Source organism: Pseudophryne corroboree, chromosome 6 (genome assembly GCF_028390025.1).
Source record: "Pseudophryne corroboree isolate aPseCor3 chromosome 6, aPseCor3.hap2, whole genome shotgun sequence".
Lineage (NCBI taxonomy): Eukaryota > Metazoa > Chordata > Amphibia > Anura > Myobatrachidae > Pseudophryne > Pseudophryne corroboree.
Genome location: NC_086449.1, coordinates 784,045,781 through 784,063,595, shown reverse-complemented (window position 1 = coordinate 784,063,595; position 17,815 = coordinate 784,045,781). Strand labels below are relative to the sequence as shown.

The 17,815-nt window shown below is 36.8% G+C and overlaps 1 protein-coding gene across 2 annotated transcripts in view; it reads left to right on the top strand.

The window, feature by feature from the left end:
* Window positions 1-10,935, top strand: part of GABRA1 (gamma-aminobutyric acid type A receptor subunit alpha1) — a 219,358-nt gene extending 208,423 nt beyond the window's left edge. For both annotated transcript variants that reach the window (XM_063928756.1, XM_063928755.1), the window contains exon 10: window positions 9,682-10,935. In XM_063928756.1, coding sequence (XP_063784826.1) covers window positions 9,682-9,987 — 306 coding nt within the window. In that variant the 3' untranslated portion in view covers window positions 9,988-10,935. The remainder of the gene's footprint in view (window positions 1-9,681) is intronic.
* The last annotated feature ends 6,880 nt before the right edge of the window (window positions 10,936-17,815 follow it).

Sequence of the window (17,815 nt, the reverse complement as noted above, 5' to 3'; positions counted from 1 at the left end):
TGACCCCCAAATTCTATGATTTAAGCTGTATTTTAGGGTTTTATGTAAAAAACACCCGAATCCAAAACACACCCGATTCCGACAAAAAAATTTCGGTGAGGTTTTGCCAAAACGCGTCCGAATCCAAAACACGGCCGCGGAACCGAATCCAAAACCAAAACACAAAACCCGAAAAATGTCCGGTGCACATCACTAGTCTTCATTGCCTCTGGGAGTTACGCCACTGAGGACATGCTAAACAGTGACATGCGGTGGGGTGAGGCAGGTGAGGCAAAGCCTTTCCTGTCATACTTACGTTTAAACCAGAATTTTTTCTGAATAAAGTATATGAAAAATACTAAGAATTTGTTTGAAATATCTTCTTTGCATTATTCTAATAATTTTTGTAGCCCAAACACTGGAGTGAAAAGTCTATGGCAGGTGAGACAGTGCCTCACCTGATAATCTTTTCAGAACATCAAACCTCACCAAATTTCCGGGCGTTTATACTGCTGCACCCAGAGCCGGCCCTAATCAATATGATGCCCTAGGCAAGATTTCGGCTGGTGCCCCCTAGCACCACCGCTAGTTCCGCCTCTGACCCTGCACCCCTTTTCCAGCACCATCACCCCTCACCCATAGCAGTCCTTATTTTGGTGTTCCTACCCCCTATAGTTTAAATAGGAACAGTGCGCACATTCAGTGCACAGCCCAAAAGGGGGCATGTTCTTGCTTGGAAGGGGCATGGCCACACAGTAGTACCCCCAATTTAAATTCCGCCACACAGTACTGCAACTTTATTCACATTTTATCATGCAATAGTGTTACATCACACAGTAGTACCACTTTACCTTATAAATGTTACTTCTCACAGCAGTGCCCCTTATTCAGATTATATCACACTGAATTGCTCTTTATTCACATAACACCACACCATAGACCACACAGTAGTGCCCTTTCTATACATTATGCCACACAGTAGTGCCCCTTTTTCACAATACATGACACTGAATTGCTCCTTATTCACATTACATCACACCATATTGCTCTTTATTAACATTAGACCACACAGTAGAGCACCTTATACACATAATTCCACACATTAGTAATGTATTTATACACAATATCATACAGTAATGCCCCTTACACATGGCACACATTATTAATGTCCTTATAAACATAATGCGCCATACATATTATGCCAACTTTTATTAATGCCCTTATACACATAATGTCCCTTACACATATGCTGCACATTATTAATGCCCTTATACACATAATGACACACATAGTGCTCCTTACACATTTGCTGCACATTATTAATGTGTTTATACACATGACACGCATAATTCCCCTTACACATATGCCGAACACTATTGCACAAACAACCCACTCACACACAGCACTCACACAGCCGTTAACGCTGTGACCACTGCTGGATACAGATGTGTCCTCATAAATCTTGCCTCAATGTGCCATGCAGCAGGAGATGCCTGGCATGTATCAGCTCGCAGCTCCCAGCCAGCTCTGATAACATCGGGTACCTTTTTTTTTCTTATTTGCATTTGATTTGCCTAGGGGCACCAGCAGCTTCTGCTGATTAAAATGATGTGCAGCATGCCTGTATACTGGGCCTAATTCTGAGTTGATCGTAGCAGCAAGTTTGTTAGCAGTTGGGCAAAACCATGTGCACTGCAGGGGGGGCAGATATAACATTTGCAGAGAGAGTTAGATTTGGGTGGGTTATTTTTTTTTCTGTGCAGGGTAAATGCTGGCTGCTTTATTTTTACACTGCAATTTAGATGTCAGTTTGAATACACCCCACCCAAATCTAACTCTCGCTGCACATGTTATATCTGCCCCCCCCCCCTGCAGTGTACATGGGTTTACCCAATTGCTAACAAAATTGCTGCTGCGATCAACTCAGAATTAGGCCCACTGTGTGCCTAGGACCGGCTCTGGCTGCACCTGTACATAATGGGCAGATTTACCCTTCGGCTCATATATTGCATGGAATTCTGGCTCTGGGGTTAGCCAGTGCCTCCTGAGCCATTTAGCTCACCGCACGTCCCTGACTCTAAATTTGCACCAAATGTAAAAAGTATTGTTGTTTTAGAATAGGTCTTGCTCCAGTTTGTGTAATCTGCTCTAAAGTTTGAAAATGTATAATAAATTGTTGAGCTTTACATAGGCTAATATGTTTCAACTATCTGCATACAGTGCTTAAAACTGAAACAGTACTATTCACTGTCTTATCCTATATAATAAAAGGCTAACACTACTTCTCAACTCTGTGGGGGGATTTCAAGTTTTTTTGTGTAATGGCGGCCACTAGGTGGCACCTGATGGAACAATTCAATTGTTGCTCTATTTGGCCATGCACAGCCACAGGCACTGACAATACTGTTAATTTGTTCTGTCATTTTGACAGGCTTGTAACTAGTTTAAAAATCTGTTTAAATTCTGTAAATTGCAGCAATAACACACAGTATAAATCATGCAATATTTTATAGTTTATTTGAGCATTGTTTGTTTTAACTTTAAGCCATGATTTCAGTCTTTGAACCGCAAACTTTATTTTGTGGTTTGCTGTTTGGAGTCTAGGAGGAATCAACACTTAAAATCAAAATATCCCAAAACTCACTATGGCAATGTGAACAAGTCTCAGAGTTTTGATAAAATTTAAAGTACTTAAAACATCATAGACCATCCTAAATCTTCAACAACAATTTACTTCTGTAATTATAGTGATTCAAAAATTATATGAAAACTTTGTAATTGTTGTATTTATGTAATAAAGCAATATAAATGTTTATGTGGTATTCAGACTCCAGGTCGACACCAATTAGGTCGCCACCACTTAGGTTGACACCAATTGGTCGACACACCTTAGGGTGACACTAGAAATACGTTGACATGGACAAAAGGTCTACATGAACAAGGTTGACATGGAAAAAGGTCGACATGAGTTTTTCAATTTTTTGGGGTGAACTTTTTCATACTTTACGATCCACGTGGACTACAATTGCAAACGGTAACCTGTGCCGAGCGCAGCTGTAATTGGGGTTCCCCATCACTTTACGAAGAAAACGACACCAAAAACAGTAAAAAAAACCTCATGTCGACCTTTTTTATGTCGACCTTGTTCACATCGACCTTTTGTCCGTGATGACCTATTTCTGGTGTTGACCTAAGGTGTGTCTATGAATTGGTGTTGACCTAAGTGGTGTCGACCTAATTGGTGTCCACCTGGAGTCCCAGACCCATTTATGTATTAGTTCTTAAAAAATAAAAATGATTAAAACTTATTTGCAAATATTTACATATTTTAATATGTTCATATTTACCCGTATATTAAGAGCTGGAAAGTCTATCTTTATCAATCTGGGGAATTTTGTGAATTACTGACAAATTGATGAATTACCTGGATGACAATCTGGACTCCTGGGACAGACTAGCATTGTTTTGCGGTGCTTTAAAAGCAGTACTTTGAGGCCATTTTATTAATTTTGTCTTCAGACAAAAAGAAAACATCAGCTGCTCAATATAAATTCTTGCGTTACAGGACTATCTCGCCTCTCAGACCAATGGATCATTACAGCATTACACGCAAGCTAAACAACTCTTAAATTACTTTCTGCAGTCCCTAGCCAAATGTGACCTAGTGTTCTCCAGATTTAAATATTTTCAGTGAGGAAATAAAACTGACCATCTATTGGTGACTATGGCTACAGTTGGGATGTCTTGGTGGTTTATTATAGCCATTAAAAACCCTCAGACAAGCTAAACATGACAAATGAATGTGAGACTGGAATCTACGCTCTCCTACTTCAGCCCAATCAGAATCCCTTAGTGAAGACATTACAATGAGATTACAGCATCCATTTCTAAGATAAACTTGCGTAAGTCCCCAGGTCTAGATGGCCTTTCTAGTGAGTGCCAAAAAATCTGACAGCCCCATATTGCCCCTGGTCTGCTGGAATTGTTTAATGACATTTTACACCAACAAGCCCCTTTCTCATACATTCTTACTATCTTGCTTCCAAAACCCCCACATGACCCCCAATTGCTTGAGTCCTACAGGCATATCACTGATTGATACAGGTATCAAGTTTTTAGTTAAAATCATGGCAATTAGACTTGAACGCATACTTCCCCAAAATCCTCACCAGCTATGAGCTTTGTTTTTGAGCATGGCCAGAATTCTGTTAGAGGGGTTTTGGTTGCTGTGGCTGCAGTGGATGCATGAAGGCATTCGATACTGTACTGTGGCCACATTTGTTTTTCATTCTACAGTGTTGGAACTTTCATCCTGTTTTTATTGATCTAATTTGTTATGCATACATGTCTCCAGCTACCTCTCTTTTACTTAAAGACCGTTGCAGAGATCCCTTGACTGTGTATCACTGTACATACCAGGGTTGTCCCCTCTACCCACTTTTGTTCAATCTAGCCATAGCAAATTCAATCTAGCCACTGCATTTATATCAAAACGGTGCCCAATTTAGGGGAATTAGTATTGCCTCCAACTAGTGGTCGAAGTGGAAATTTTGAAGTGGAGGTATGGAAAAGTGAAGGTTGTAATTATGCATGTGCCAAAGGCATGCACCCTATGGAAAAGGGGGAGTGGCCACTCAATAGGGGATGTGTCCTTAAATGTAGTGTACCCCACCATATATCTCTTATACACATTATTCACCATTATTCACCCTTACACATTATGCCACACTGAATGACCCAAAATTCACATTACACCATAGAGAATGAGCCAATATTCACAATATGCCACACAGTATGATTCACAATTCACATTATGCAACACATTATGAGTCAAAATTCACATTATGCAACACAGTATTAGCCAAAATTCACATTATGCAACACGGTATGATCCAAAAATCACAATATGCAACACAGTATAATCCAAAAATCACATTGTGCAACACAGTATGATCCAAAATTCACATTGTGCCACACAGTGTGATCCAAAATTCACATTATGCAACATAGTATGATCCAAAATTCACATAATGCAATATGGTATGATCCAAAATTCACATTACGCCACACAGTATGATCCAAAATTCACATTATGCCACAGCGTATGAGCCGAAAGTCACATTATGCAACACAGTATGAGCTGAAATTCACATTATGCCACACAGTATGATCCAAAATTCACATTATGCAACACAGAACCAAAATTCAGGGATATGGAGAGAGATAGCAGGGACATAGGGACAGGGAGAGTGACAGCAGGGACAGTGACAGAGAGAGTGATAGCAGGGACAGAGAGAGTGACAGCAGGGACAGAGAGTGACAGCAAGGACAGGGAGAGTGACAGAAAGAGTGACAGAGGGACCTAGGGAAGCAAGGTAACAGTGTCTAATGAGCAGCGGAGGGGGCTGTGGTCAGAGGCGCTGAGGAGGAGAAGGCACTGGGTGGCAGCGGTGACCAGGAGAAGGCCCTGGGCAGTGGTGGTGACCAGGGAAAGGCACTGGGCAGTGGCGGTGAGGAGAAGGCCCTGGGCAGCTGTGCGGAGGACGACGTGGGAGGCAGTGAAGAGGAGAAGGCCTGGGACAGCGGCAGTGTGGAGATGGCCTTCAGTCCCTATGACCGCAGTGCAGGGGCAGATCTAGACTTTTCTTTTAGGGGGGCGGTTTAAGAATGAATCTGGACTCCTCCCCACTGTACGCAGTACTCTTCCCACATTCAGTGCGACCCTTCTATTTTCAGTCAGAACTCTTTTGGGTCCTGCTTTTTACTAAAAAATGTCCGTTAACAACCATCCTTATTACTAGCGACATGTTTCACAAGCTCCTAAAATTATGATTATACAGTATACTATATGCAAACTCATTGTGGAAGAGGGATGGGCGGGGGGTTAGGTTATATTAGTGTCATTTGGTCTATGTCCTTTATTGGTCATTCCTTACAGTGTTCCTATATTTGTTCTGGAAATGAAGGTCTAGGAGGAGAGAGGCACAGAAAGCACAATACTAATATGTTACATTCCAGAGTTCAGGATCACTAGTCAAGACAGGTTGATGGAAATACTCTAGAAAGGAAATGGAGGATGGGAATAATATAATAAAGAGGGTTATGTGTGAATGACACAAATGGACTGAGAACTACAATACAGAAAGGAAATATATAGAGAGGATGATGGTACAATACAAATATGTGGGGTTAATGGATGCAGTCTGAAAATTGAGGCTCATGGGGACAATATAATGAGTATTGTGAAGAGGGTGATAGTGACAATATAAAGACTGATAGATGCAACACAGGGGTAACTGATAGGGACAATACTGAAAAGAAAGGCTGATGGAGGAAAACAAAGCAATAATAGAGGCTGATACGGATAGTAAAGGAGAGGCTAATAGGAAAATAGAGATAGGATTGGTCATTTGAATATTACAGGAGTTAAGGATGATGGAGATGATGCCGATAATACAGAGATGAGAGAATGGTGAAGAAAGGGGGGGCATGTGGCAAAGTGCACAGTACCAGCTATACTGAGGGATGGGGATTGGACTTTGCTGGCTGCTATAGGGATTGAAGAGCAGTGACAAAAGTGCTCTGGCTACTGAGCTCCCTGCTGCTACATACCGAGAGCTGGTATGCACATTGCCGAATATACAGAGGGGGCATCTGTTAGGCATGTCTCGCCTCCGATCCACTGCTCAAGTATAAGGAGCTGGTAGCTCAAACCGCTAGCGGAGCATCCATTCTCATGGGGCAGAAAGCGGAGAGGCTCTCCCAGGGGGCTATTAGAGTGTGACAACTGTGACACAAGTGGAAGGGTGCTACCTGGAGGAGACAAGTGACTGGTTAGCGAACCTTCACCGCCATGTCGGAAGTTGGACACAGATGAGCGCACAGCCGCTGCCACTCCTCTACCTATGATGGGGTGTTGCCAGCTTGGTGCTGCAGGTATGTGACTGGCTAGTCGCAGCTCACTCCCATTGAGTGCAGAGCTGCACTGCTGCTGCAGCATCAGTTTTAGTACATGGCATGGTGTCTGTGACTGTGTGTTTACAGGAGGCGATTACTCTGATCGCCCCCTGCTAAATCCGCCAGTGCCACGGCATCACCATTTGAACTCTGCCACGGATCGGCAGCCAATCAGGAGTGACCATGTGGCCACTCCTGATTGGCTGCCATTTCCAGCGCTTGAACAGCACGGAATATGAAAGGCAGCGGTGGGGGATCTTCAGTGCTTGAAGTGCCGGTATGCCATGCCGGTGTATACAGGCCCACTTCAAGCACTTCTTCCAAAGAAATAAAGTTGACTGTTTTAATGGATAACATTTTATTACAGAATATGTTCTACCCCTTCTGGTGCAATAGGTCTTATATTAACCCAAATTGATATCATTCAGTGATGAGTCAGGTTTTACAGTAAATTGGACTAAATCTATTGCACTTTGTATAGGCCTTCATGGGTCCCATGACTATAGAGTGAGTGATATTCCTCAAATCTGGAGATCGGACTTTTTCACATATCTGAAGGTTAAAAGTCCATGGAACCCAGAACTCCAATACAACCTTAAATTTACCAGCCTGTTGCGCAAAATCACTGCTGAACTGGAGAGTTGGAAATCCCTCCCCATGGGGGAAATGTACTAAGCCTTGGAGAGTAATAAAGTGGAGAGAGATCAAGTACCAACAATAGCTGCTAATTGCCATGTTACAGGCTGTGTTTGAAAAATGGCATGAGCTGATTGGTACTTTATCTCTCTCCATGTTTCACTCTCCAACACTTAGTACATCTGCCCTCTGATCTTCTATTGGTAGAGCCAGTCATTTTAAAATGATGACATTCCTCTGCCTTAAGTACCTAACCTCACATATTTTCTATTCTGGTGCTTTGTTTGGCAGGGAACACAGCCATGTAATGGCCAAATGAAGATGCAGCAGTCCAGGGCAAAAGGTGGTATTTACTTCACTAATGTCCATTGGTATACTCAGGCAGCCATTCTAAGTTAGCTAAAGGATTGGTTGCATTACCAGGAAGTCTACACTAATATGTCCTTGGAGAGCGAGTTTTTGGGGAACCTGATTTCCTTTTTGCACCTCCATGATCAGGAAGTACTTAACCAAATGGCCTCCCACAAAGTTATTGCACACAATGTGCCCCAAAAATGGCTTAAATGCACATAAATCTTTGCATATTCCTTTTTTGTCAAACCTGGACTTCTAGAAGGGACAGGCAGTATAATCTTTTAACTTGTGGATGATAAGAGGTAAGAGGGGTGAACTATGTTGGTTGCTTGGTCAGTGTATAATACTATGTTGCTCATTTAGAACACATATGTATATCAATTCTAAGAATGGTAACTACTAATAGAGGTGGATCAATTATCTGAAGTCAAAACAGTGCACAGTTAAAAGAAAACCACATGTTATCTTGTGGAAAAATAAGACATATTTAGACTGTAACCTTGCATCCCTTAGACCCCACACGGAGGCTTAGTATTGTCCTGGTGCAGGTTTTCACAGGTACTGAATAATGTTCATACGTTTGCAACTGTATGATGATTAAAGACAGTCTCAATTACCACACCAATGTGTGTGTATACGCTCAATCAAGCCACCTGTAGAGATAATAATGAGCTCACCGCAGTCCTCTAAATGAATGAATGAGTGAGACAGCTTCTCCCACGGCGGTGACAGGGAAATTACCACTGAGGACACGCTTGCATGGTCACCAGCTCACCACCCGTCAGTGACAGCACTCTATTGGGCGTTCATTGGAAGGCGCAACCGGCAATCAGACTGTGGAGGACGGAGACGTCCGGTGCCTCCTAGCCGATTCCTTCATAACACATTACTAATCCGCCATGGGAGAAGCTGTCTCACTCATTCATTCATTTAGAGGACGGCGGTGAGCTTATTATTATCTCTACAGGTGGCTTGATTGAGCGTATACACACACATTGGTGTGGTAATTGAGACTGTCTTTAATCATCATACAGTAGCAAACGTATGAACATTATTCAGTACCTGTGAAAACCTGCACCAGGAAAATACTAACCCTCCGTGTGGGGTCTAAGGGACGCAAGGTTCCAGTCTAAATATGTCTTATTTTTCCACAAGATAACATGTGGTTTTCTTTTAACAGTGCACTGTTTTGACTTCAGATAATTGATCCACCTCTATTAGTAGTTACCATTCTTAGAATTGATATACATATGTGTTTTAAGTATTTGGAGAAATTTATGCAGTAGGATAGGATGTATAATTGACTGAGCACAGTTTATGTTTTAATGGTATATTAAATTTGTGGGGTAATTGGCACTGTTTAGTGCAAATTTTATATTAAAAAATAATATTATATAAAACCATGTGTCTGCACTCATCTCATTTCAGCCGTTGAAATATCTATATTAGTGCAAAGTGAATTAGTGTAATTGGTTTGTTATCTCCTGTAGCAACAGGGGGTGATTTTTTATATGCACACACAGGCATATTATCACTGTTTGCAGCTGATTATGAATTAAGATCATTGGAGATTATTTTTCTGGGCATTTATCTAACAAACAGTATTAGCGCCAAGAGACATATTTTTAGTGCTCATTTAGAGGCACCTGGATGTTCAGCTAACTCACTTCAATCCCAGATGGTTTTCTGCTTTAAAAAATAGTTAAAAATGATCTGAATTGTTTGTTGATACTAATGCATTTTCTTATTATATAGCCAAAAAAGGTGAAGGATCCTCTTATAAAGAAGAATAACACATATGCATCAGCAACAGCAAACTACCCACCGATAGCTCGAGACCCTGGTCTGGCAACCATTGCAAAAAGTGCGACCATGGAACCAAAAGATATTGAATCAAAACCAAAGCCTGCAGAACCCAAGAAAACATTCAACAGTGTCAGCAAAATTGACCGGCTATCAAGAATAGCATTTCCACTACTTTTTGGGATCTTTAACTTAGTCTACTGGGCAACATATCTAAATCGGGAGCCCGCAATCAAACCATCAAATCCACCTCAATAACCCATCAACTCATACAGTATGTCCATGTTCTGTCTTTTGCACTGGGAATTGCTTCCAGTATCTAAAATGGAATAATTCCTATTTGCCATATTGCCTCTGTCTTAAGGAAATTGAAGGTTTGCTAGTTAAAAAACATAACAGAAGAGGCCAATGCTTGATGCCACGGTTCAGATATGGTCAGGTGTACAGTACAAGAGGTATCTGCGAATCCTGTTTCTTAAACTGAAAATGTGAAACTGGTTCTCAAGATTTATCAAATAGCATGTTGGTGAAATACCTAGCAGTTAGAGGTGTGTCCTAAACCATATATTCAATTTATAGTTTGCAGGGATTTGTTTTAAATATATAGATAATTACAGTAATATACTGAAAATACAGGTACTCCATGTGGTAGTTAAACTCTACTGTATGGCCATAAACACTATTTAGGTTGACAGCAAATTTTTATTATACACTGGTTAAGAGGTGGAAGAATTTATTCACTATAATAGCTATATCATCATGCTCAGCCATCTGTAATCCAGAAGAGTTGTACATTATCAACCTTTGCTATAAATATTAGGTAATGTTTGATGAATTGTAATGCTTCTAAAAACATAATCACAAAACCATTAAAATAAGAAAAAAGCAAAAAAATAAAAACAAAAAAGCAATTCAAACAGAAGCATTCCCTTTGCAAAACAACTTACCATTCACCTATATTTTTCCCTTTAAGGAATACTTATGAAGAGCTTATGTATGGTGTAGTCAAAATGATTGAAATCTGCACTGTTTAAAGACTAGGCTTCTATTATACTGTATGTGAAAAATGACACTGATACGAAAAACTAAAACTGCTTCACTCTAAAGTCTGTATCATTGCCGCATATTGCAAAGGATGGTTTTTAAATTTTGCATAACGTGATTAGTTCTAGAAATAAGATAATGGCACAGTGCAAATACCTATTGCGCCTGTGAATTTACATTTATATATATATATATATATATATATATATATATATATATATATACATATATATATATATATATATATATATATCTACAGTAAGTTTTTTCCATTATTCGTCACTTTACATTTATTTTATAATAGTACTATTTTTTTGTAACAGTACTACTGAACAGTCAAGTAATAAGGAGGCGCAATTAAATAAGTAGGGGCAATTAAAGATAGTGCTTTCTTAAACTGAAAATTGATATATTGGATAAATTATAAATATGTATTATGAAGGTACTGTATATACGGTTATAATATCCTTATGATAGAATCTGATCAAAGTGAATGTTTGAGTGGTTTATCCACAGTACCTGATGGGTAGATTCTCCTAAATGTTGGTGATCATATTCATGTACTCACATTGCCCATAGAGATAATGAACCTAAAGTTCTACTCTTTTGTATTATGTTACTACTATAATACTACTAATTTATTATGTATTATTTACAAACTGTAGCTCTGTATAGTTTGTCATATAACTTGGAGAATGCAAACTAAAGATTGTGATCGAATGAGATTGAATAAATAAACATTAGGCAGTTATAGGTATTGGTATAGGTAATAAGCCATTATGCTTTTACTCATAATGTAGCATAACAAAAACATTATTTTAACTATTCATTATACTTAATATATTTACTATAATTATTGGACTTGATTATGAACTTTGAATGGTAGTCAAAAGCTGCAAACAATTATCAGACTAATAGAAGTATTTACATTATTTTCTTAATTAGAAAAAATAGTGCATAATGAAAATCAGCTAATTTTTAAATAATAATTTACTAGAATTGTTTTTTGCAAATTCTTAGTTTTACTGTGGGTAATGCTGGTGAAACATATCACTTAACAAAGCATAATTTATGGATTTGTTCAATTCTTTGGCCAAAATACAATATAATAGTCTAAAAACATCTGTCACTCAAAGTTGAAAATTTTCCTAGAAATATGCATGGACCACAAATGAATATGTCGTCTCATTTATAGGTAAAACTGCGGTGTTTATGACATACAGTACATGCTCTTCTGTAAAAATGTCACATACACTCTTAGTAATCACAATGTACTGTATTACACAAGTACAGGTATACTGTATGTATAAGTTATTGCATTAATTGCTTTTCTTTATAGGGAAAACTTATAATTCATTTATGGGCATTTATATCTTTTAGAACAGAACACTGATTCTAGCAAAATTAAAAAATATTAAAAAAGCTTATTGTACAACTCTACGATGAAAATGTATGTATAAAACATATCCCAGTAGCTATTGTATATATAATCTTTCTTCTTTACCATTTAAAAAAATATGATAAAATAATGAAAATGTAAAGAAATTCAAAATTCCAATAAAATTCTTTCTTCATACACCATATATAAACAGGAAAATATAATTACAGTATCAAAATAATAATAATCATAATAATAATAATAATAATAATAATAATTGATATGTTAATATACATTAGGATTATGGCATTACATTTAATCCTTTATTCCCATATCACAAAAAGTCAGTATTGTTACATATGAATAAAAAAACCTTCTTTTATATAGTGTGAATAAAGTGTAGATAATTATGAAATATGAAGTGTATGATAGATTTAAATATTTACATCTTGTAGTTAAAATATTTAATTTCCCAAATATACAGTTATGCACTTTACCTAAATCAGACATTTTTATGTGAAAAGCATATCAAATACATTTAAGAATGAAATGCACATTTTTTCATGTGTACAGTACATTGATGAGTAAATTTAAAATGGAAAATGTTAGTACATAGCAATGTAAGTTTAAATGAGTTTTTGAACACCTGCCCAGATATTTGCAGTAGCAAGTAAAAATGAAAGAATTAAAATGATCACTATCAATCTCTTAAATATGGAATGTGTGATACTATTTACCATACCTATATTAAACTACTTCTACTTCTGTTACTATTGATAATGCTCATAATCAAATAATAAAAATATATTTTTTAAGTTTTTCCTATCATTCTGGAAAAATAACTGAACTTTACATTATAATTTGAATTTTACTCTTAACTTCAAGTCTAAAATGCTATAATTAATAAAAATGCTAAGGCATAGTGTCAAAATTACCTATGATAGCGAATATTATTTCCAATATTTGAAAATGATTTGTTACAATTTATAACAATTAAACATGTGACTGCAAGTCTTTGTATTTAACATCCTTTTTAAATTACTTAACACATTATATTGTAAAAATAAAGTTGTTAAACTAAACATTGAAGTAGGTCCATAATTAAAATTTTTAATTTCAGTAAAATAACCATACAATACATACCATAATACTTTACAGTATCTATAAGTAGATGATTATTTGTTTTCAATAAACACACCTTTACAAAAATATTGAATGTAATATCTATAAGTAAAATACTTTAGATTAAGTGAGAAAGGGTTTTTAACATGAATAATATTTACGCAGCATAAGATTGTAGATGTTTAAAATGTATTATGTAATATATATATAACATAATTGTATTTCTTTGGAGGTTATATTATATATTATATAATAATCTGGAACATATGGTATAGTGTATTTTACTGGGCCAAATGATTCTTTGCAAAATAAAAATGTATACGTGAAGTTAATATTTTTGCCAGTTATGAATGATATTGAGTAAAAACTGAAGAAGAAATTAGTGGGTCTTTTGCAAGCAACAATATAGTTTACATAACTGTAGTCTTATAAAAGTATCATACTGTCAAAAACACTAATACTTCCTGTGCAGTACTCAGGCATTTTGTCTTGGTATGCTTTCTGTGAATATAAGTAGCCTAGACTGTGGTACAATGGTATGATCAATGCACTTTCTATATAACAGTGTAAACAGTACAGTAGCACTGCAGTATAAATTAACAGCCGCAAAAGCACAATTGTTTACTATACCTCTCTTAGCACCATTTTCTATCTATTCGTAAATATATTCAGGCATTTAATTGGGAGCAGTTAATCTTACTGTACTTGTCATTAGAACCATTCCCTGTCTAGATTTCGGCATAAACAAGGAGCTAAAAGTCATATCAATACTGTATGTGTATTTTTAAGATGTTTCAAGAGGACAATTTGTTCAAATTTGTTGCTTCTAAGCTGGGGCATATAAAGAGAGGAGGAAGCCTGTGTACAGTCTACATCTGGGCTGCCACCTCTCTAGCCATCACAGCAATAGATTCTGGGCACTAGAGGCACTAGGAGACCTTAGCACTGTCCCATCATCTAGTGCCCATGTGAGGTATCTGGAAAAAGGTGCGGTGACCATTGATCCATAATTTTCCAGCTGCACATGCGCAAAATGTCAGGAAAATGGCCATGGCGCCATTTTTCTGGTAGTTTCTTCAGTGCTGCAGCTGCTGATGTAGGACTCTGGATAGTAAGTATTGTAAAGAAAAGGGTGCAGGATGTGTGGTGTGGGCTACTCTGGACACCATGGGCCTATATACACTGCACATACTGCACCCATTATACTGTAGATATGCCAGTGTGTTTAAGGGGTAAATTTACTAAGATGGGAGTTCTATTTAAGATGGGATCTTGCCCTTAGCAACCAATCAGATTCCACTTATTTATCTAGCACCTTCTAGAAGATAATACCTGGAATCTGATTGGTTGTAACGGGCAATATCCCATCTTAAATAGAACTCCCATCTTAGTAAATTTACCACTAAGAGTCAATACTTCTGCATTGTCAGCAAACATATTATATTGATAGAAATGGAGTGACCAGCAGCCAGCCTTATCAAAATTTACAATTAAAAGCTTGCCAATTTTCCAATATATTGTGTAAATATGTCTTCATTTCTACTGATAGCATTTTAACCAAAATGAACAGCAAGTTACATTATTCCCACAAAAACTGCGTGAATGCTGCATTCAGAACAGTAACTGATATCCTCTAAAATCACATCCTATTCTATACAAGATTCATAGTAAACTGTGTAAAACATTTAATGTACAGTACTATGATACTGTAGCTTTCACTTTACATTATTTAGAAACAAAGAAATATTGCATGGCAAGTAGGAACTCAATAAAATACCCAAAGTTACTAAACTGAAAACACAATTAGTAACTTATTTTAAATAGCTACTTACACTAATTACTTAATGTCATTTACAATGCACAAAATTAGCAATGCATGCAGCCATGCTTGATGACCTCATGTGAACCAATTTGTGTTCGCTCTGCTATGTTTCTTCAAAAGTGCACAGGTTTGTGGGGCAAGATGATTGTGATATATCATATGCAAAATCCAATCGGAAGAGTTGGGTAGAGCCAGAACACACCTTGCTTCACTTGAAGAAAACACGTTTTAGGGATCTTCCTTGCAGTTCCAACTGTCAAATTCTGGCACATTGAATTTCTGGAGTTTAAAAAATCTCTATCTCTACATATATCATGGTTCTACTATTCCTATCTATACTGCCACTGCTAAGAAGACAAAATCAGGGTCTGATCCAAGTCAGACTCAAGTCCAAGTGTGGATGATTCTTACGGATATCGGCAAACTGCGCATGTGATGCTACTATAATGTTCTTGCGTGCACTACCTTAATGTTTCCATTTTAAAAGGCTCTCATATATAAGTGTCATAGACTCTGTTTATGGCACATAGCCATAAAATGAACGGCGGACTCTTATGTTATGCATATACACTGCTGTTTCCCAAACTGATTATGAAAAATGCTTACTCTTTCCATGCATATTGTGTTATATGTAGGGAACAGAACATGAAAATTTGGTCCAGTAAATGCATATTATACTGTTACAGTAAAATAATAATAAAAAAGCAATATAAAGTACAGATGTGTCCTCATTCATATTGCCACAATATGCCACGCAGCGGGAGATGCCTGAGTAAACTGACAGGTACTGTGGCACTCTATTAGTGTTGGGCATCTTTTGTTGCCAAAAATGCATCTTATTCGCAGACTCTGCTGATTAAAATAATATGTAGCATGACTATATTGTATTTGCGACTGCTGCTGTATCTTCATACAGTATGAGCGCATTTTTGCCAAATAAGAAGCAAAAAAGATGCCAGACGCTAGAAGATTCTCACATGACCTGGCATACCAAGAGGGGCTGTTTGGCATAACTGCAGCAAAGATGTATGAGGACAGATCTGTAGTTACACAAATCTGCCTTTCTAAATGCTCAGTGAACTATGTTTTTGCCTGTGTAATTTGTTTCATTAATACCATTTCTTTATACTTTTCATTTATTTATCATATATAAACACTAGAATAAATCTAAAAAGAAATAAACAGTCTTGCACCCGAGAATTCCTTTGGACTTCATTTTATTTAACAGATCAAGAAATGTCAAATGACTATTCTCTTTAGTAAGAATTAATTCAATATCAAGTTATTTTACAGCTTGCTGATAGTCTCTTCCACTAGGGTGGATGAGAAAGTACTACAGGGTGAATGAGTACAGTATCATCCTGTAGAAGCAGCAAAACAGTACAAATTACATAATTTCCTTGTGAGTGCAATATTGCAACTCAATACATAGCTGCCATACTGACAATATTATGAATTGTGTTCATATTTTGAAAATTAATACCATAGGCAAATATTGTCACAAAATAAATATCTATTTATTGACATATCTTTTTTAACTTAATTTTCACAATGTCTTGTTTTCCATTAAAAAATATTTATTTAGAAAAGAATACTTTCACCACCAAAGTAAAAAATGAGCTCTTTCCACACATAACCACAGAGAAAAAGTGTGTTACCTAAGAAATATGTGTAGGGATTTGCAAATAACCATTTTCTCTGCTTTGAGTCATTTAAAAATATTATTTTAATAGGCATTTAAGTAGTTGGTGTGTTGAATGTTTTCTACCTTCTTTTTTGCTGTTATTTGTCCTTTTTGTGGATACCTAGGAGTATATTTACTAAAGCTCGATTTTGGTCAATGTTGGTTGATGTTGATGGATTTCAGATCATTTGCAGATTGATCTTAATCGGTGTTGGGCTTCCAGAGTTAAAACACACATTTACTAACATTAAAAATGTATATAAAAAAAATAATCTGCTAATAAATGTGTGTTTTAACCCTGGAAGCCCAACATCAATTAAGATTGATCTGAAATTGATTTGATATTGACCAAAATTGACCTTTAATTAATAAACCTCCTAGTCATTAAGGTACAAAGGTGCAAAATCAGGACAAACCACTATCCCCTTTTCATTCAGTTACCTCTATACTCCATTACCTTGAATCTGTTTGTTGGACTCTTCTTAACTTGTTGCCTTTAAACTTAGAGTAATATTACTTACTAGTATTTGCAAAATTAAATATTATTGTTTACTGATGCTGCTGGTCTGTCTTGGGGTACAAATGATGAATTTTAACAAATAAAATAAAATATAAATGGAGTGAGTATATTTGAGACAAATGGTATATTGGTTCCTCTAATATTGACAACACTGTATATGTATAGTAAATATTAGGTACCTGAGTGATCACAACAAATGATAAACATCATATTGTCTTACTAGTCTTAAATAAACTCACTTTCTTGTAGAATCTTCTCAACATGTACAATATTCAACAAATGGGAAAAATGTTTAGTGCTTTAAAGCATTTCAACATAAATTTGTTTATAGTATTGCTGATTACCTCCATTTTAGTTATTTTTCCCCCACAATATTTAGAAGTTACTTTTACAGCAGTAAGGTTTTCATGGCCTGAAAAAAAAATCTGGATTACCTATTTTTTTCTACATTGCATGATCAATTTTTTTTTTTATTTTAATGTAATTTCCCCAATTTATGGCTACATTCTTAAGTTG